Source organism: Micrasema longulum, unplaced genomic scaffold (assembly GCF_059751315.1).
Source record: "Micrasema longulum isolate JH-2025_06_02 unplaced genomic scaffold, ASM5975131v1 h1tg000443l, whole genome shotgun sequence".
NCBI classification, from domain to species: domain Eukaryota; kingdom Metazoa; phylum Arthropoda; class Insecta; order Trichoptera; family Brachycentridae; genus Micrasema; species Micrasema longulum.
In genome coordinates, this window is record NW_028277642.1 from 299,942 (window position 1) to 321,417 (window position 21,476).

The 21,476-nt window shown below is 34.0% G+C and overlaps 2 protein-coding genes across 5 annotated transcripts in view; one reads left to right on the top strand and one right to left on the bottom strand.

Annotated features, from left to right (window-relative positions):
- LOC148281527 (band 7 protein AGAP004871) overlaps positions 1–21,476 on the top strand; it is a 39,417-nt gene that overhangs the window by 12,515 nt on the left and 5,426 nt on the right. The gene's annotated exons all lie outside the window — the stretch shown is intronic.
- LOC148281528 (uncharacterized) lies at positions 1,203–19,105 on the bottom strand. 4 transcript variants are annotated; one of them, XR_015822334.1, is made up of 4 exons: positions 18,305–19,105; positions 12,871–12,923; positions 10,856–10,960; positions 1,203–6,066 (listed from the first exon to the last, which is right to left on the bottom strand). XR_015822334.1 is itself a non-coding variant. In XM_088226579.1 (3 exons), the coding sequence occupies exons 1-3, from the start codon at positions 18,856–18,858 to the stop codon at positions 5,816–5,818; spliced, it is 858 nt and encodes a 285-aa protein (XP_088082705.1). In that variant the 5' UTR covers positions 18,859–19,105; the 3' UTR covers positions 1,203–5,815. The 4 variants fall into 4 exon arrangements, 1 of the variants encoding a protein (XP_088082705.1); XR_015822332.1 differs by having other exon boundaries at positions 10,856–10,964; XR_015822333.1 differs by lacking the exon at positions 18,305–19,105 and adding an exon at positions 14,502–18,192 and having other exon boundaries at positions 10,856–10,964.

A 21,476-nucleotide genomic window follows, 5' to 3' on the forward strand; every position in this document is an offset into this window, starting at 1 on the left:
TTTTGTACAATGGTACTTCAGGCAAGAACAATGAAATTAAATGAGCATTACGTAAATTTGAATTCTTTATCCTTATTGATCATGTATAAATACATTTATTTTTATGTAAGGATAAAGATAAAACCGAACATCAAATTTATGGATTTAAGTACTCCTCGTCTTTTATTACCAAAATAAATAACCCTTTTCTCACTATTTTTTTAGGTATCTATCTAGTTCAGATAAACAATACAGTTTATTTATTTATTTTACAGCATTGGTGGCTTTCATACATAAACCTACTTACTAACACTTTTAAAATATTACATTTACATAAAAATAATAGTTCATAAAAAAGAACTAGATTCTTTGTCATTTTTTTTTTACTTAATGGGTACTCTCAGGTGTTATGTAGTAGTATGGGCTAAAAAGCGTTCTCTATGCACACTGTAGCGTTCAGGATACTACCCTTTGCTCACCCGACGGTTAAAAAATGCATCTGTAGATGGCTTCCTGGCCAATTGGTAACTTGGTGTAGCTATAGAAAAGTTCTGTTTTAAATTCCATAAAACATTTTAAAGGCGATTATCTCAGTTTGAGCTTTATTGAGATGGATTGCTATGCCATCAGACGGGCCCCATGGCCATGGATATTGTGTACCATCAGTTGCATATATTAACTACTGATAGTTGATAATTACTACTCCTTTCACACCGAGTAGATGGAGGATAAAACACAACATTCATCTATCTTGACATACATACATTTCTAGCTTACTCCAATTTCACACATGGCAGTTGATATAACTAAATTTGAGATGTAGTTCTTTTCACATTTTTTTATGGCCCATAATCATCCTAAGCGAGCATTTACTCTGGCCATTCATATTTTTTATCCATCCATTACACATGACCGTTTCATCTTAAGTATCTATTCTTAATCTTATCAATTATACCTACCCACGATTTGCATTTTTGTTAGATTTAGTCATCCGTAACTGTCAAACATAATTTCTAGTGCATTTACTCTGCTGCTATCTTCCTTCACTAGTTACATAATTGACTTCCATAAATGTTAAGACCGGAATACTGTAATATTACCAACTTATTCCACCATAAATATAAACATATAATTTTTACACATAATCTGCTAGGTATATAATTTAGTTTAGTTTTATTTTAATGGTGTCAAAACTAAAACACTTAAAATAAATTAAAAAAGGATTTCAGTTCGGTAATTCTTTATTTCCAAATTAAAATATGAATTATTCACATTGTTTTCAAATACAATTGTTTGATGTAAAAAAATATAATTTGAAGTCAAACTGGTAAATCACTGGTTTTATAGCAAGACAAAAATAATATTGTCTGGCGATTCGCCATGCCAAGAGCCTGATGATAGTGAGTTTTGTACAATATACGAGGTGTGTTTAGAAAATAATGGTACTTTTTAAATTTCGCAGGTTTGCTTATATTTTCAGCTGTATTCATTGTTTACTTTGTCTGTGGCAGCCGCTAAGGTTAGATGTGTTTTTATGAGCTCGGCGATTTTCGTTTGTTAAAAAAATGGATCAAAGAATTTGTATCAAATTTTGTGTAAAAATTAAATAAAGTGTAACAAAGTGTGTGAAACGTTAACAAAGGCCTATGGCGAGTCTGCTATGAGTAAAACAAGAGTTTACGAGCGGTCACTGGCGGCTCATAACTGAAAACATTGGCAGTGCATTTTTTCAACGTTAAGTTTTAAAATATTATAATAATATGAAAGGTCTGGCGAGGTCTGACGCGATAAACGAGCAATAGTATGATAGCCCGCGCATCGGAACCCAAAACGCTAAATGCGCCCAACATAATACGCACGTTATAGGTAACTAATATCATGTCATTACGCATGTTCAAGGTGACATTACAAACGTACTTCAAAATTCAAAACTGCACATGCGTTGGCAACCCGGGATATGTATATTATCTTCTACCTTTAACGCACAATTCATCAGTATGAAGCGTGTCTGTCTCGCTCAAATGACGATTTTGGGAGATATGGTATATTTCTTATAAATTCAGAGTAAAGGATTGTGCATGCATAGACAAGATGAGAAAATCGTCCGCTAGAGTCGATCTCGCTAGATCTTTTGGCGCTAGTATAGAGTATTATGATGTTTACGAGTATAATATTGCAACGAATCCCGGTTTCTTTGTACCTTTAACATAGTTTTACTATCAATAAAATTACTAATTTATTTACACAAAATTTTACTTGGCAGTGCACTGCATTTATGCACATACTAAGAAACCGCCTCTGCGAGCGGTATAAGCGTTTCCAAGATGGCCGTGAAAACATTGAAGATGACAAACGGCCTAGACGCCTCAGCACATCAACAACTGATGAAAACCTGGAAAAAGTCAATGAAATGGTTATGAACGATCGCCGAATCACAATCAGAGAAGTCGCTGATGATGTTGGCATATCGATTGGCTTATGCCATGAAATTTTTTCAAACGTTTTGGGTATGAAACGCATGGCAGCAAAATTTGTTACAAAATTTATGAATTTTGAACAAAAACGGCGGCGAGTGGAAGTCGCTCAGGTGTCATTAAATGAAGTCAACGACGATGCAGAATTACTGAAATGTGTTAAAAAGGTGATGAAAGATGGGTTTACGGATATGACGTCAAAACTAAGGCTCAATCGTCCCAGTGGAGGCATTCTGAATCGCCAAAACCGAAAAGGGCTCGACAAGTGCAGTTGAACATGAAGGTGATGCTCACTGTGTTCTTCGATTTTAATGGAATAGTTCATCATGAATTCTCGCCACAAGATCAAACAGTCAATAAAGAGTACTACCTACAAGTTCAACGGCGTTTGCGTGAACTTGTAGGTAGTACTCTTTATTGAGCAATCTAAAAAAACGCCCGGATTTGTGGCAAAACATTTCATGGCTTTTGCATCATGATAATTCACCTGCTCACATTTCATTGCTAGTTTGTGAATTTTTGGTTAAAAACAATACTGTAACGATGCCCCAGCCTCCATATTCGCAAGACATGTCTCCGTGTGACTTTTTCCAATTTCCAAAAATAAAGAGAACCTTAAAGGGCCGTCGTTTTACAAGCATAGATGACATTAAAAACGCATCACTGAAAGAGCTACAGGCTATCCCAAAGATCGAGTTTAAGAAATATTTGGAGGATTGGAAGAAGCGCTGGCACAAGTGCATAATACCTAATGGGGACTATTTTAAAGACAACAGTTTTAATGTAGATTAATAAATTATTTTTTTTCTTCAAAAAACGAAAATTCCTGTTATTTTCTGAACACACTCGTATACAGCATTTTATAAAACAAAATATAAAAATCACAGAGGTAAGATAAAATCAAATGTAAATTAATATTGTTATAGCTATTACAATTTAACAACACAATTCTTCTTCTTATCCACACTAAATGGTGCATAGCACACTTCATATATATTTTTAATATAAAAAATAAATAAATGTTTTCATATTTTTTACCCAAACATTAGTGCCATTTTCTATAGATAGCCGTGTAGAATAATGGGAAACAAGTTGTTTTATAACGGGACGACTCAAACCTCGAACAGCGTGGTTCAGAATCCCCGACATTATCACGGAACACAATTTTTTTTATTTTGAAAAATATTTTTTTTTATTTTGAAAAATATTTAAGTATATTTTGTTGAAACAAAATTGTGTAATCTTAATGAGAAATTAAAAATACTTTTAAAAAAGAAAAATCACCCAACAGATATTACTGGCGCAATGACGATAATATTGTCGGATTTCTGGCACAAGTTTGTAACTACATTTTATTAGTAAGGAGATGTTGCACTTTTAAAGTTAAAACCTCATCCCAAATCAACAATTTAAGTAAAACCACAAATTAATTATTGTAAAATATTTTTTTTATATTTGGGTATACAATATAAAACATTTTTATTTATTTTTTAAACAAAGATTATTTGATGCCATTTATGAAGACATCTAATTTTCGGAAAATTTGTAGTTAATAACTTGTGCCAGAAACCTGACGATATGTCGCTAACAACATTTATTTTACATATAATGAATGAATCAAAAGGAAACATTAAGATACATAATTTACATCAAAGAACGCCTATAACAATTGTAGAAATTATTTTTAAGAAAAACATTTATAATTTTTTTTTAATTTTTTGATGTAGTCGATATATATACCAAAATAATCAGTGAACCTCAAAACAAATTAATGTATTAAGTCTAGTAAAAAAAATTGAGTACATAACATCTACCTAACAATATTTTATGCTTAAGCTATGGTTTCCTAAGAGAGTTGTGCTGTCATCTAGCGACCGTCATGTAGCAGTGGATGACATCATTAAGACATTGCATGTACAAACCAGATAAAGCATGTTTCCTATAGAGGGCTGATTGTGAGCAGAATGTCAAACAGCGGTGCCGTCATTTGCAGGACGACTGTCATAGTAGTACAAACAGTTTGGAAATGTTTTTTTACGTGTAGCGGTGAATATTTTTGTGTCTGAAAATGAGTGCAAACTTGACTTGATCACAAATGACGAAATTTTTATTGGTATTGTAAGAAAATTGTGAACAATTTGAAATTTGCACTGAACCTTGAAATGCACACTCCGTGGCATGATTTTTAAACATCTCACTCTCCTCTAAATGATAGTCTTTTACTTGCGATGATTCCTCATCTTCAAAATATGCCTACTTATAAAGCTTAGTATGTTTTGTTCTTAGATTGTCCATTTTCTCCCTTATTCCGCCAATTAGGTAATCACGGCCACTAAATTAGGCACCGCTCCCCTTAAGTTGACATCTCTGACCACCGCCAAGGCGGCGGTCTTTTTATGCCCACCGCATCACAGCATATCATGGCCGCTAGATAACTGCACCGCTTCCTTAGGAAACCATAGCTTTCCAAATATGTTAATTATAATTAATGAATCAAAATGCAACATTAAAAGACATAATTAATCATATCAAGGAACATCTACAACAATTATGGAAATTATTTTTAAGGAAACATTTATTACATCATTATATGTGTTTCAACCACATTTTTAAAATATTCTTTTTTAATAATCTAACAAATTAAATTAAAGAAATAATCAACAATCACTTATTAAAATAAACTAATTAAATAAATGAATCGGGTTGTGATACAGTGGTTAGTGTCTCGGACTCACTAATCAAAAGTCCGTGGTTCAAATCCCACTCTACCCCAACTTAATTCTCATTTTCTAATAGTGAGTTATTTATAACTTGTTGAAAATGACCCTTAAAAATGAAATATTTACGTAAATCATAAGAACGCAAATATATATTTTTTCTAAAATAAAAAAAAACAAATTATTAGTTAATCTTAAAACAGATAAAATATATTTCTAGAAAAAAAATCGGGAACACAATATGTACCTAACAACTTTGCTTACTTATAATTTTCATAATTTCATAGTTTCATAATTTACCACATCAAAGAACATCTATAACAATTATAGAATTTATTTTTAAGGAAACATTTATAACATTTTTATATGACACATGTGTTTTAACATTTTTAAAGTATTCTTCTTCAAAAATCTAACACTTCAAATAAAATAAAACAGAAATATGAAAATTCAGTCTAGTAAAAAAATTGAGAACACAACCTAACAAAATCTGATAGATGTAAAATTAAAAGACATAATTTATCACATCTATAACAATCATAGAAATGAATTTTAAGGAAACAGATTAAGCTGGCAAACTCTTGGGCTGACAATTAGGCAAGCCACTGTATAACATATTTATGTATTACTTGTAAATACTCCTTTCTACAGTAAATAGTCATCTTCGAACTGCCAGTGAGAAACTGGTAATTTGGGATATTTATAATCTGATTTGGTAGGTTGGTCGTCTGAATTTGAAGGAGTGGGTTCTTCTTGACTATTCATCTCATCAGATTCACACATCATACATTCAAAATTTTGATCAAAGGCATTCCAAATGTCAACTTCGTTAAGCCTTGCGGATGCTTTGTCTGATTGGTCCCAACTATAGTCCTCCCATTCTTCTTCTTCATCATCTATCGGAATAACAAAAAAATAATTAAAAACATTATATTGTTTTATCAATAATTTACATGTACGCAATTTGGCCTAACTGCAAAGTCAGAACTTTACATTTAAAAAACCATACAATTTTCAGGGGCATCTTATCACAGCTTGTAATAGAACATTTTATAAAAACACAAACTACACCGTACAGCTACTAAGCCAGTGAAGACATCACAGTTAATATTAATTATGTATGATGTGTGAGAGTAAAAAGAAGTGATCATCTAGATATAATGATTGACCAGTTCAAAAGTCAGAAATTTCCAATTTATAAGTTTAGAGAAAGAAAGAAAATAACTATTTAAAGCGTTAAAATTGTGGTCAAAATTTCAATAAATGTTAATAAATATTTGTAAATAAGTAACCACTTATTAGAACCCAACACAGTACATGTTGGTGTTGGCTTCTAAAAATATGGGTCCTATCAGCATGTTGCTTTTAAATTTTTGTGCAACTACTATGGTGAAAGTGTATGTGTAATGTGTAAATTTTGCATGTTAATGAATTAGTGTCCTGATGAAACATAGACAGAAAAATCGGTGAGTGGCTATAATATGCAAATAATAACTGACATTTATTGAACTATTTAAATGATTAACTTAAATCTAATTTTGTTTATTTGTGTCTGAATTAGTGATTAAGTACATTGGCTAAATGTCTGTTTTATTTGTACGACATTTATGAATGATTTTGAAATGACCCAAGTAATACCACCATTTATTTATGTAGAAGTTTTTTACAACTATCTGAATAGTGAATCTACTACATACTGTCGGAGGCCACGTTCGTGGCGTGCGGGGTAAGAGGTGCTGGCAGGATAAAAACTCCCTGCTTCCACATCTCACACCCGAAGGGCCCTTGCCGTTAGTGGTGATATTCCCGTTTCTAGTATAATACAAATTTGGTTTTCTTCTAAATATAAAAGGCATGTGGTTATGGTATTGTATACAAATACTATAAATGAATAGTATTGAGCGGTCAGAAAACAATAAAAAAAAATACCACACAAAGGCAGCAGAAACAAATGACCGGAACAATAGGTAATATATTAAACAAAATAAAAACAATTGACTAATATAATTTACATTCATTTAAAGCACTAAATATGCGGCTAAGCATTTTTATAAATAAACTAGCGGACCCGACAGACATTGTCCTGCCCAAACGTTAGCTTGCCTGCTATTAGCTGGTTGAACAAATGTTTTTTCGTAAATGAGGACACATATTTATTTATGTCTTTTTTGAGCCATTTATATATTCGTAATAAGGGTTAATTTTTCGTTTTATTTCCTCATGTGATTGGCTAAGAGGCCTCGTCGTGCTCAAATCAATATTGTGAAAAAATCACTGTTCTAGTGCCATAATCCAAGGATAAAATACGGGAATACGTGTTATTAAAGAAAAGGCAGACCGCGTTTTACCCTGAGCCTTCCAAAATTTGGGCACTCAACTCAACTCAACGCCCAATGCGAATTTAGTCATTCTTTAACCGCCAGCCGTGTTTTAAGTTAAGCTTGACATTTAAGTCTAAAACAAAATAAATGAAAAGAAAAATGCCAGATTGTGTCGTGAAAGCGGGCAAAAAACTGTTCGGATAGAAGAAAAAATACTTTTTATTGATAAGTAGGTACTCAGTAGGTTCTTGGTCTTCCTTTATTTCTGCATCCATCAACATTTGCAATATAAATATTTTTAGCTGTTCTTTCGCTGTTTATTTTATATTTCGCCGTTTCCCGAGATTCCACGGTGTGATGGAACCCAAGCAATTATTACCTCCATTCCATCGTTCATGAGATCAAGAAGGTCTTCTTTCATAGAGCAAACAATTTGGTTGTCAAAGAATTTGGTCAGGTTTCCAGATATCAATTGAATGGAACTAAGGGAGTCCGAAAATATAATGACTTTTTTTGTACCAGATTTTTACATAACTTAAGAGCTTCATTTAGAGCATAACATTTAGCCGTAAATAGTGAAGAGGGGCTAGGAAGTAAAAATTGGTGTGAATGGCCAATTTGAGGGAGGACTATGGAACCCAAACTGAAATCCAATTCAGGGTTTTTGACCCATCAGTAAAAAATTTAAGATGATTGCCAGTAATGATTTCATTAAATAATTGATTGGTACCAGTGGGTTAATCCCAAGAATATTTCCATAGGCCTATGTTAAGGATGCAATTTGGTTTAAATGTAATGGCTTTTTATGGAATTAAATACAAGGTAAGATTTTTAACGTTTTTGATTGGGAGATTCTTGGAAATAACAGTCTAAACTTCTACAAAGGGGAGGTATTGATTTCTCAGAGAGAAAAGAAACACAATCATTTTTAAGGTTAATCAGTTTTTCAGGAAGCAAGTAATCAATTATTTTGGATCTTTTGGTAAGAAATCGATCTGACATCATTTGTCGTCTTAAATTTAATGGCATCTCGAAACATTCTGCTTGCAAAGCATATATTGGAGATGAGCCCATCGCTCCTGTGATTAATCTCAGACACTTGGACTGAATCCCTTTCAAGTTTAAGATTTAAATATTTAGGAAAAGGGTCCCATAAAAAACTGCCATAGTCTAATATGCTCCTAATTAAGATTTTATAAAACAATTTCATTGTCTTAGGGTGAGACCCCACCAAACTCTGGAAACGACTCTTGGGATGCAGTCTCTGTTTGCATTTTGAGAGTTTTCTGTCTAAAATAAGACCTAAGAACTTGGCACGGTTGGAAACAGGGATCATAACAGAGTTAGAATAAAGCTTTATATTTGGGATTTAGTGTTTTTTGGAGAAAATCACTTATTTGGCCTTTTTCAAGGGATAATTTGAGACCATTGGAGTTCAACCATTCATTCAAGATATCAATAGATAGTGTCATGGTATCCGTGAGAGAAAGGAAATTTTTTCGGCAGAATATAAAACTAAATCATCCGCATACTGCAAGATGTTACATCAAATGCCCAGAATATTTCCAAGATCAAAACAAAAAATGTTGAAAAGAATCGAACTTAAAACTGACCCTTGCGGTAAGCCCTTTCCAGATTTTTCTGGAAATGACTTGAGAATCATCAATATTTATAAGGATATATCGCTCCGATAGAATATTATGAATGACTCTGAAAATTCTATTTGGGATACCTAGTCTTATTAATTTGTTTTCTAAAATAGGACTTTGAACATTATCGAAAGCTGAGACTATGTCTAGAAATACTGCAACTGTGAATAGTTGTTTTATGAAGCCTAATCGAACATCCGTAGTGAGAATACTTAAGTTGTCAAGACATGACTTACCTCTCCTGAAACCAAACTGAGATTTGTGTAAAAGATGATTATGTTCTAAAAACCAGTCAATTCTGTTTTTTATCATATGTTCGAACAGTTTTAATAAACGAGACGATAAAGCGATCGGGCGATATGAACTACCTAAATCTGGGTTTTTCCTGGCTTAGGTATTGGGATAATAATCTGTTTCTTCCATGATTGCGGAATGAACAATAATAACACCGCAAAGATCTTATGCACAGTCATTTGTAAATATCGACACCCTATTTTTAATCGAAATTTAACCAGGCAGCATCACAACACTACCGCAATCCTTCCAAACGTCATGAACATTGACCCCAACATACTTTAATCTATAAATTTAATGCAGCAGAGAGGGAAACATTTTTGAGAAGGAAATATGGAAGTTTAAGCATTCACAGAGCTTATGACCTGTCATTGACTGGTTTAACATTTGGATATATGTACTAAAAAAATTGTTGAATTAACTGGTAAAAGAGGTATAACAATTGAAAAATTGTTTTCAGACGTTGCTTAGTAGATGAATTGGTTCAGCCAGATGAATCTCACCCACATGATAACGGTTTCAGCTCTTTCATTTCACAAAAGTAGACAGATGGAAGAGTTGAGGAAATGTGGATGTTTACAACAAACATAGGCAGAATGGTGAATGCTACACAGTGTGTAAAGTGGCCACTTAAACAAGCTAATGTCATAAGCCCTGTAAATCCCTAGTCTTCTATATTCCTTTCTCGGAAATATTTCCCTCTCTGTTGCAATAAATTTAGATCTAAATAACTCCCTAGGAAGGAAATCTAGCCTGTCTGCAAACATTTGAACATACTCAAAACATTGTACTTAAATCTCATTTGGAACTTGTCTTGACTAATGAGCTGGACAATCGATTAGTGAATAATGTGAATGTAGTGTAAGAGCAGGTGTGAGTGTATGCATGAGTAAGAAGCTTATATAATTTACCGAAGCCGGAACCAATGTTTACCGCTATAAATAACAACCGCCACCTAAGAGGTTTTAGGTATATTCGAAATGAATGTCGTATTTTAAAAGTCCAACTTTGATGGTCAGTTGAACTTTGTCTGTCGATTAGTTAAAATGTATTTTGTGAAATCTGTGGTGCACATCTTCCCGTATTCATTATATATGTTTTGCCCTTTATTTTACCATGACACCAAATGAACAATTTATAGAAAATTTTATGGAATATGAGAATTTAAAAAAAAACTCCACAACTAAAATCATGAACATATTTATGTTAAGTGATAGGTGACATGTTAGACAACTGCAATAAAAAACAATTATAACGGATTTGAACAATTGACAGACATGAGAAATTTATATCCTTGGTAGGCAATTAATTATATTTAGAATAATTTAATAAAAAACAAATGTTTTAACATGATTTTTTTGTTTTATTTAATAAAACGACATTCATTTAGTATATACCTAATAACTGAAGTAAAACTCTACCTCTTTTACATCCAACCCCGGGGAATTCTTCTTAACAAAGAGTTGTAGATCAAATAATAGCCTCCCCGAGAAAGTCAGTGCACATTTGATTATTGAGTTTAAAAACTGCCTGGACAAACACAAAAATTTATGAACCAAATGTTTCTTATTTTATTAAAGATATTTTATTTTTGTTATTTATTTGTACACATAAGCTGAAAGTTGTTAATTTACTTAATTATTATAACTAGTCATAATCAAGTATAGTCCATTGAAATCATCAAAAATAATTGTTTATGCGTGCGTTGGCCAGAAAATGAATCGAGTCTGAACCAAGATCATGATCGATTGCAGGGCGGGGCTGGAGGACGCCGACCATCCAGCCTGCCAACATTAAGCCTGTGTATTTGTGCTCCTTGTTATTGTCAGCATTCAGCTGGCAAAGAACACGATGAGTCGTCTTGACATTACAAGAGATATCAAAGTGAGGCTGGTCGAATCCCCAGTGTTAAGTGTCTTCTATTACAGAGACATGGATACTGAAGGCCAGGGAGCGGGAGACGATTGACATATTCGGAATGTGGTGTTGAAGAAGAATGCTGCGGTCAAGGCACAGAACCCACGAGTCAATACTGAGTGGATTGGCGTCTCTTCGTGTTTACCCACACATTTGTTTAGGCACATTGTGAGAGAATATTTTATAAACAATTTTTTTTTTTTTTAAAGGAATTATCCAATTATTTAAGCTTAAAATTTGTTTCTGCAATGAGCAGACCTAAAAAGAGGCCACAAGACCTCAAGAACTGATCCAGGTAACTGGAGGAGGCTTTCAATGTAGAAAAATGACAATCTCGATAAGCTCCCTAGAGGAATTAAAAAACACAGTGCTTGTCTACAAATATTTGGACAAGTTTAACTACTTGAGTACAAATGTTTGTAGACAAAAACACAACTTCATTCTCTAGGGCAGTGATGGGTGGTAACCTTTTTAGCTTGCCGTGTCAAAATTCTGAAAAACCCTGGCTTTACCCAGGTGCTGTCACATCTAGGAATATTAGTAATTTTTACAGATCTAGTAAATGAAGGTTTTGTTTTTGAGCTATTTATTTACTCTTTTATTAAAAAGCAAAAACAAATAATTATTTACGTTAGTAACTTTTTTGTTGCTGAATTGCATTTCCTAAATCTTCAATTGAAGGTTGGTAATTTGTACATTCTAAACATAAGCGAGCGTTACAAACTTTATCGTTCAGTCGGTTTAATTTGTTTGTTTTAATATTATTCAACGCCAAGAATAAGGTGTTAGAAAAGTACGTTGAGGGAAATATTGTGAGTCAAGCCGCTGGATTTTTCTGAGTGCCAATCTTTCCTCTCTCCTTCGGCGATTGGTTCCGAGTATTAAAAATAAAGGTAGTGGCACTCTTCTTTATTCTCTTAACGATATCTTTCTAGATTGTGAGCTTCGGCCTCAAGATGACAAAATCTTAAACCTAGATGCTGTCTTAAAATTCTGAAGGTTGAAACTCCAAATCATCACATCGTATCCATTTGAGACCGTTTCATTTCAAATTACTGTAGACTATATTGAATCTTTTACTGAACTGGTCATGTAACGAATTCAAAATGTACTAGTATTTTATATTTAAGGCCTCCATTTCCTATCATGAAAAATGTCTTGGTGTGCGTAACATAGGTTACCCCAAGGGTGTTATCGAGACTGACATATATTTCAAGGCATATGATCTTTCATTGGCTGGTTTCAGAGATCACTTCACTCACTAAAAACTTAACAATTAGATTTCTGTGAAAAATAAGTGCCTAAAAATTGAATAAGTGAATGACTAAATATATACCGCTAAAAGAAAACAAGTTAAAATGAGATTTGAGAAACGAACTCGGGAGAAACACTTCCAGCAAGTGGAAATTATTAGCCCGAACGAGGCTCGGGCTCATCACTATAGAAAGGACTCCACGTTCGGGCAAACTATAAAGTGGTAAAAATATTGTTAAAAAATTAGTAACAGTATTGCACTTACCAACCGATGATCCAGATTCAACTGATGTTTCTATTGAGGAAATGATCGCTTTCCTGCAAATAAAAACAAACAAAAAACATCAAGCGATTATAATGAAGAATAAATCGTTTTTATGTTTATACAAAATCTCAAAGGCGCTATCAATCTAGTTTTTCATAAAATATTGGAATTAGTACAAAACAGTATCCAAAAATAAAAATATCGTATATATATTTTCATATCCCTATCTAATGGTGCATAGGGCACTGCATTGGTACTCCAAATGCAGAGAATCAGCGATAATTTGTAATTATTTTTTTCTTCTGATGTTTCAAACTCATACGCTGCTATTCTGAATGCTATCGCGGCCGTAGAGAATGTTTAGCGCATATTTAATACATAAATAAATTATACTGTATTGTTTCGTAGCAAACAGTAGTATCTCCATCTATATTCATTTCAATCCTCAGCGGCCTCTACTTAACTGGCTATACATTGTTCATATGGTATTTAATTAAATGTAGAGGTTTACATATTGGCAAGAAAAATCCTAAAATTAAATATTACCTGGATAACACTCTATTAACTCCAGTTGATGAACAAAAAGATTTGGGGGTGTTGGATTTAAATGGCGTGACAATAGCTAAGAGAGCAAACACACCGATGTTCCTGATTAGAAAAGCCTTCATCGTAATTAATTCTGGTCTATTGCTACAAATTTATATAAAGCCTTTAATTGAATACGCTTTCCAGGTATGGAATCCGTGTTTAAGAAAAGACATCGACATGCTAGAGTGAGCGTGAAGACGTTTCACCAAGATACCACATGCTTTGTGTAGACTTTCATATAAGGCTTCGAAAACTTGACCTGACTACACTATAACATTGAAAGCAGTCAACAGTGATAGAAAATGGTAGTATCTACTCTCTGAAATCCCTTTACGCCCCCAGGTGACCGTCAAGGCCGGTCACCGGAACGCACCCAATAACAACAGACTTCTGCAAATCAACTTTTGCCACTAATCATACCTACCAAAGCTGTAATTGTCGAAGAATATAACCTCATCAGGCGAAAGCCATAAGGGAGACTACCCTGCACTGAGGGAAGTCCTCAGCATAAGATGTCCACTGACAAGGACACTCAAATCCATCAAAAACTTCAGCCATCAAAAACTTCAGGTCCCAGACATGCCCGGCGACTCCTGTTTAGTGAACGATTCATTTCCCCCACCATCCCTTATATCAGGATAAAAATGGGTCCATTCCTCTTCTATATCTGCTATCTACAGGTACAGTAGGTCGGGGGTTGCCTCGGTTGAGATCGGGGGGCCCCCAACCAGTCCCACCTTTCTACCCACCCATTGACAAACAAAGAAAAAACCCTCAAGTACACAAAACAGGTCTCAGCACTCATCACTCAGACTACAAACCATTATGCCCCTCTCCATGTCCAGGAGTGGGCAGTCCCACAGAATATGGGACGTTGTTTGACAGAGTTCACCGCAGGCACACACAGGACAATGTACTAGTCCCAAATCAAAAAGTTTCCGCCAAACTCGCCATGTCCTGTTGGCATCTAAACAATGTGTTCCATGCAACTTGTACCCATCTTTAGTCTCATCGAGATGTCTGGGAAGAAAAAGTATATTCACCTTCCCGTGATCACAGCGTCCCATCTATTCTGCCAGACCTTTACATCATCTCTATTCGTCGAATCAAGGGAGTTAGTTTTTCTTTTTTTCGGAACTGTAACATTGTGTAAAAGTAATCCACCACCTCACTCATTTATAGTAATTTCACCACCATAGATTCCATCACCTCAAGATCTGCGGGAAGTTCTCCAGCTAAAACAGGTAGGACAGCCAGTGTCCTGTAGGCACCAGTCATAGCTAACAAAGGTAGCCTTTGCCAACTGGGTTCTATGCACATTCCCCAAAGATAGCCTGTGCACCCGCACTGCTGCAGTGTATGTCAGCTGCGCTATGTAAGTCCCCCTATAGAGCGTAGACTCCGGCACATTTAATATCACATTTTGCTCTGCTTATCCTTCTCACTTTCATAAAGAGGGACTAGGCTTTCCTAGAAATCGATTTTGCATGCACCAGAAACGAATCTGTTGTATCCAGCTGAACGCCGAGGTATCTTACCTCCCTAAAGAACCAAACTTCCTGGCCCCCCATCCTGATGCATGGATACCTTGTTCTGTCTAGACTACTCTTTACGGTGAAAGGGTTAGTTTATTTCTAAAACCCCATTCCAACACCATAAACAATGCCCCTGTGCCCTTGGTCATAAGCCCTTTCTACTGTAGGGCGTCATCTGCATAAGCAATACAGTCACATCCATCAGGGAAGGGCAGTAGCAGCAAGTCATCAAATATCACGTTCAAGAGGGATAGCCTCAGGACAGAACCCTGTAGGCATCCGTTCAATATTGATTTCTTGACCTTAACAGACCCAAGGACTATCATCGTGGAGCAATTTTCAAGGTAACTTTAAAGTTTCCCGAAAAGCTCTCTTGGACAAACCCTAGCCTTTAATTTAACCAAAACATTGGACACCAGGCGTTGTCAGACACCAGAAATGTACAGAAATAGTAGACAGGCATATTTCACCCAAGCATTCCTATCCCAGTTACAAGTCAGGCAGATGGTATCCTCTGTAAAGCCAAATTGTCCCACACACGGAAACGAAATGCATCTCTCAATCCAGTTTCTGATTAGTTTTTTTTTACCATTTAGCCGGAATACGCAACTGAGAGGACATTTTATGAAATTAGAGAAGCCGAAGTTCAACTTCAATCCAGCTAAACATTTTATCAACAGAAGATCTGTGGATGCGTGGAATGGTTCGCCTTAAAAAATAGTTACAGAACCATCTGTTAATATATTTAAAAACAAATATTTATATAGGTAGTGAAATAGGGGTCATATCAGCTGATAGCTGCCAGCCCCTAATTTGATAATAATAATTTTATGAAGGTGTTCTAACGGTGGTCGTCTCCCATAAGGGACAATGCCAAATCATAGTTCATGTCCTCTCCATTCCTTCCAAAATAATACGCGGGAATTTTTTTTTCATGCAAGGTTGGTCCAAGGACTATAAAATATTGGAGTGGAAAACCATTCATTAAACAGATATTCCATGCAGATCATGCAAAATCAAACCCAGGACCTTGGGCATGGGAGCCAAACGTGCCAACCACTAAACCACGAGGCGGACTAATCTCCACTCAACTTTCTTTTTCACAATTAAACCTGCCATTAAGCAAAAACACCTGGTTGTATTTTGAACACATTACATTTGGACTCAAAAATAAGTCATGAAGAATATAAAGTCAACTTCTTATTTTATGAACACAGGGTTTTTTTCTTCTTCTTTATTTAGGCTTTTTACCAAAACATGGTAATATTGGCCGAAAACAAGTTACATGTATTTACAAATTATTAGAATGATTACGTTTGACGTTTTCAATTGTTGGAAAGGTCCCAACAAGACAACGCGTTGTGTATTATATTTTTAGAAAATAAATCAATATATCTACTGTTTTTAATTTTGGATACGTCTTATTAGCAAAAATTCAATTCTACCATATAAACACAACACTATAAACTGTTGTTTTGGTTGCAGGAAGTTGTTCCTAAAAACAATTCATTTTAGTTATAATACATCATATCATATTACATTAAACATTGGTTATAATTTTTTTATTCTTTATTTAGATAACCAACAGCTACATTATATATAAATAAAAAATAAAAAAACAAATAAACCAACCACAGGTTTTCACAGGTAGCACCACAGTAAAATAATATATTCTCAAAAATAATAGTAAAAGCAGTAAGCTAAATCTAAAAGAAAAAAAAGTCATATTACTCAGAAAGTAAATGCCGCATGTTATCATGATTATTCGCATACAAATTAATATAAATATGTATAAATAGATTCTGTAATTGTATTACAATCAATATTAGTTCGCCATAAATACGATTTTCGAAATAATAGGAGTATGAAAAAGAGGGTTAGTTCTGAGAACTTTTAGAGGAAAATTAATGGAGAGTTTGGACAGGAATTCAGGAGTCTACTGAACCAGAGACTATTTTAAACAAAAAAAATAGATCAGTTTTTTTACAAATATTTTTTTGCAGAGCCAGAAGATAACGTTTTATAGATATTGGAAGATGTTGATCAGATTTAAAGTCAATTTTTGAACGGAAACACATATACACAACAGTACCGTTTAACCGAATTTAATGGGACCGATGAGGTTTCGATTAAACAAAAATTTGTTTAAACCGGAAAATATGTACATAGCACAAATGTATGGCATAGAATGAATAAAAATATGTAATATCTAAAAACACATTCCTGCATGATTGAATACAAAACTAAATCGAGGAAGTAAAAAAATGTAATATTTTCTTTTTCTTCATATGAAGCAAATGAGAAGAACGCTGCTTTCCAGCTCGATCTCTGAGGCCTTTAATGAGAAGCAGCTCAGCTCAGTTGAAGGTACACCATGAGGTCTTCAAACATCCGAGTCAACGCTACGAGTTCTCACACGGCACCGTCCGAATGCTAGTGTGCAGTCCATGCACCAGCGGCGGTTACTGTATGAAAGCAGTATAGAATATGGAAGATTTTGGTGGTTCGATTGATCCGGAAATTTGGCTCAACGGGACTGTTGCGTACATGACAATTTTTTTGTATATTTTCATTTGTAATATCTGCACTTTGTATGTAGTATTCCATAATTAAGATGTATATTCTCAATTGCTTCGCATAAATGCATAGTAAAAAAATTAAGTCTTTGCCATGGTGAATGAGGTAAGAGATATGCATCACAAAGCCAAGCGCACATGAAGCCTTTTTTATGGCGTTATCAAAATGGGTGTGGAAAAATAAATTACAACACGTGGATCCCATACACATGATGTCATCTTTAATATCATTGGCGGAAATTTTAAATGCTATAAGAGTCAAAGCGTAAATTGTTTAAGCGAGAGAAAAGAAGTTGAAAATAAATCATATTCTAGTACTTCTTTGTCTTAAACGATATGCACTTTGTCCCTAAAGCAAAGGTTATTAAAGATTTGAATGGACCATACAGTGCGCTCAAATGTTTAATAAACCTATGTTAACGTGTTTGAGCTTGTCGGTGGACCAAGTAAACATACATATTTCGTAGGCATACTAGAGTTGTATTTTGTCCGTCTCTTCAGCGGGAATTACACCTGCAGAGTACTCGGCCAAATCACCCGCTTTGTTAGTCGGCCGAGTAACTTATAGGAGAGGTGATCGTGTGCAGAAGAGACGGTGAGCGAGTCAGTTTATAGAAACTGTTCACGGATCATCCTGCCTTCTTGTAACAAAAAAATATAGAGATTCACTTTGATTGATGCAGTACCCTATGCACCATTAGGTGCAGAAAAGAAAATGATGATGATGATACCAACCCATAGCAAATCCTCTCCTCGTATCCACGCTTATTTCTCAAGTTATCCATTTTCATAAAGTAATCATCATCATCTGGAAGCTCTCTCAAATTTTGAGCAATATCCAAAAACTTGACACTTGATGGGAGGCGCGGAAAATTTTTCAACTCATTATCATACAAATCTAATTCTTGGAGTTGACTCATTTTCATCATGGATGGCATATTTGTTATTTGGTTACTATTTAGATGCAAGATGGTCAGCCGTTCGAAGTTTTCAAAAGTGCATGGCAAGGTTACGAAACGATTAAACGATAAATAACATTCTTTCAATGTCACTAGACAACCAAACTCGATGGGAAGCAGAAGTAATCCATTGCTGGAAAGGTTTATTGTGTGCAAGTTACTAAAAACATTGCCTGTCAAATTGTAATGGCTAAACAATGAATATTTCTCGAAATGTTCCTGGTCGTCCTGATGTGACGGATCACTCGAAGATGAAACATCCGATGTATTACGCTCATGGTCAAATGGCCATTTGGAATTTTCACGACAGAGTATTTGTCCGGAAATCATTTTGAACAAAATAAACACTCGCACAATCAAACAATACTGTCTTCTACTCGCTTCTACTGTAACAAAAATGAGTAATGAACACTTTAATCGCCAGATTTGATAAAATCAACTTGCCAATAACAGGTATACGGCAAAAAAGGCTGGCACAAAATCATATATATGACATTGTGATATATTATAATTTATAATGGCATTGCGATTGTGCACTGGAGCCACTGCTGCAAATTGCAAAAGCAAGATTTTCGATTTTCGGATTTACCGGATTTTCTATTGAAAATTGAAAACGACGTTTCGTCAGTGTTGCCAGCTGAAAATCAATAAATTATTTGAAATTTGTGTGAAATGTAACAATTTTGTAATGCAAATATTATTCAATAAACCCTTAGTCATCAAAAAGCAATGGATTACTTCAGAAAGGATAGACAGCTTTCTAATAAAATAACATACTTTTTTATAAAATTAAGTTTTTTTTCATACCACGCTTTTCCCTCATTTTATATGAACACAACATTTTTTCAATTTTAAACTATATGTTTAGTTGACCTAGTGGCGTAATGGTCAGTGCGTTTGTCTACCATGCAAGAGGTCTCGGGTTTGATTCGCGACATGGTTGACATGAAGTTTTTACTTTAAAGGGTACACTACAATATTTTATAGTCCCTAGACTGGTACCTGAAGCGTGAAACTGATCATCTTACCTTAATGTAACAAAAAATTATCAAGATGCGCTACGATTGGTGTACCAAAGCAGTGCTCTATGCACCATTACGTGCGGAAAGGGAATGATGATGATGAAACTGTATGTAATATTTTCAACGAATCCAAAGCAGAATAAATGTTTATATCATCTTTGTTGCAATATTGATAGTAGTATGAACAATATTTAAACCATTTGCGTGCTTACTCGATAAAAATTTCAATTTACCTTTTTTTTAAGTAGGTACATAGGTAGGTATTACAAAAAAAAATACGTATCCCTGACTTTTTAAGCTAAGAGCCCTGTGTTGAGTTGAAATACAACATCTCGCATTTTTTAAATATTTCTAATAATGAACACTTTTTTCTCAACTATTAAAACACAAATTAAGGTCGCTGAATAAACACCCTACATTATTTTATGCTTATAACTCAGTATATTTAAAAACAGTTTTACTTTTAAATTATTTATTTTAATAAAAATAAAAACTGAATGAATTGTTCGCTGACATTTTCAATGTAAATTAATTCTTATTTATTATAAAAATAAAAGTTACAGTTGCTTTGAATGTCTAACTAAAATTATTTACCCCATTCTAGTAGTCAAAAGATAAAAACAGTAATCAATTCATAGAAAAAAATAAATAAAGGTAGTAGGCAGAATGAAAATATAGTTTTTTTTTTTAGCACAAATTCAAAATATAGTAAAAAAAAAAAAAAAATATTTGCTTAAGAAAACAACTGTACTTTGATGTATAATAATTTACAGAATTTATGATGGCATTGGTTACTCTGCGTATTATATTCAAGAACACATTTATTTTGATTAAATTATGTCCTCAATATGTTTATTTTTTGAGTGATAACGTGTGTGTTGGATTTGTTCCGACGTTTTGGCTACCATTGCAGGAGCCAACTTATGGGTAAACTGAGCGATATATCTTTCTGTTTATTTTTGGAAGGTAAAACCTACAGCTGAAACTTTTATTAGTAAATGCTTAAACTTTATTCCTGGCTCTAATATGCTGCTATTCCAAATTCTCTCGCTTTTAAACTTTTATCTCACTTGTTTACTACAAAATATGCTAAATAAAAGTGTTTTTTACGGCCGCGAGAGCGTTCGGAATAGCAGCGCAGGTATCCAGTAAAATATTGTTATTTCAAGGGAGTGTAGGAATATCAACCAAAACATTTAAGCGGATAATATACCTAATATGGACTACCTGATCAGTTACCTACCATTTTAAAATTTACATAAAAAAGGTGTTATTGTATATTTTATTGAAAATAAACACTCATTCATTGTTAATATTTTTATTACAGCCGTGATCACAGTTTGGAAATATTACAATACAAATAAATATATGTGACCCGAAATTCGTACTTATTTAATCTTTTTTGTGTTTGTTCTAGGATTTTAGAAAAAAATCTTATTACCTTTATTGATTCAAGAGGGCAATTAAAATTTAAAACCTTCGGGTTAGCAAGCCTTACGAATATTTAACACCAAAAAACTCATTTTTCAAAAAAAAAAAAAAACAATTAAAGAATATCGAAAAATGATCACGTCTTTGTGTGTGTAGGTAAATATATTAGTATTGAACACGTGAACGTTATACAAATTTCATCATCATTATTCCCTTACCAGTGGGTCTTACCCACATTTGATGGTGCATAGGGCACTGCATTGATACTCTAATTTCAGCGTACCGGTGATAATTTGTATTTGTGATAAGAAGGTACGATGATAAGTCTTACGCTTCAGAAACAATGGAATGACGCAGAGGAAAAAATACCTTGTACTTAAATTTTAAAACCATGCAAAAAGTATTATTTCGTAAAAAATATACCAATCTTACCCTGTCCAAGTGTGATAAAACCGGTTATTTGTCTATCAAACTAGGTGGATTAAAGTGTCACCC

Coding starts and splice junctions, on each gene's coding strand:
- LOC148281528 (XM_088226579.1), bottom strand. CDS start 18,858: ATGATTTCCGGACAAATACTCTGTCGTGAAAATTCCAAATGGCCATTT. Junction 12,924..18,304: donor GAGGAGAGGATTTGCTATGG/GTTGGTATCATC, acceptor TTTTATTTGCAG/GAAAGCGATCATTTCCTCAA. Junction 6,067..12,870: donor TGAATCTGGATCATCGGTTG/GTAAGTGCAATA, acceptor TTATTCCGATAG/ATGATGAAGAAGAAGAATGG.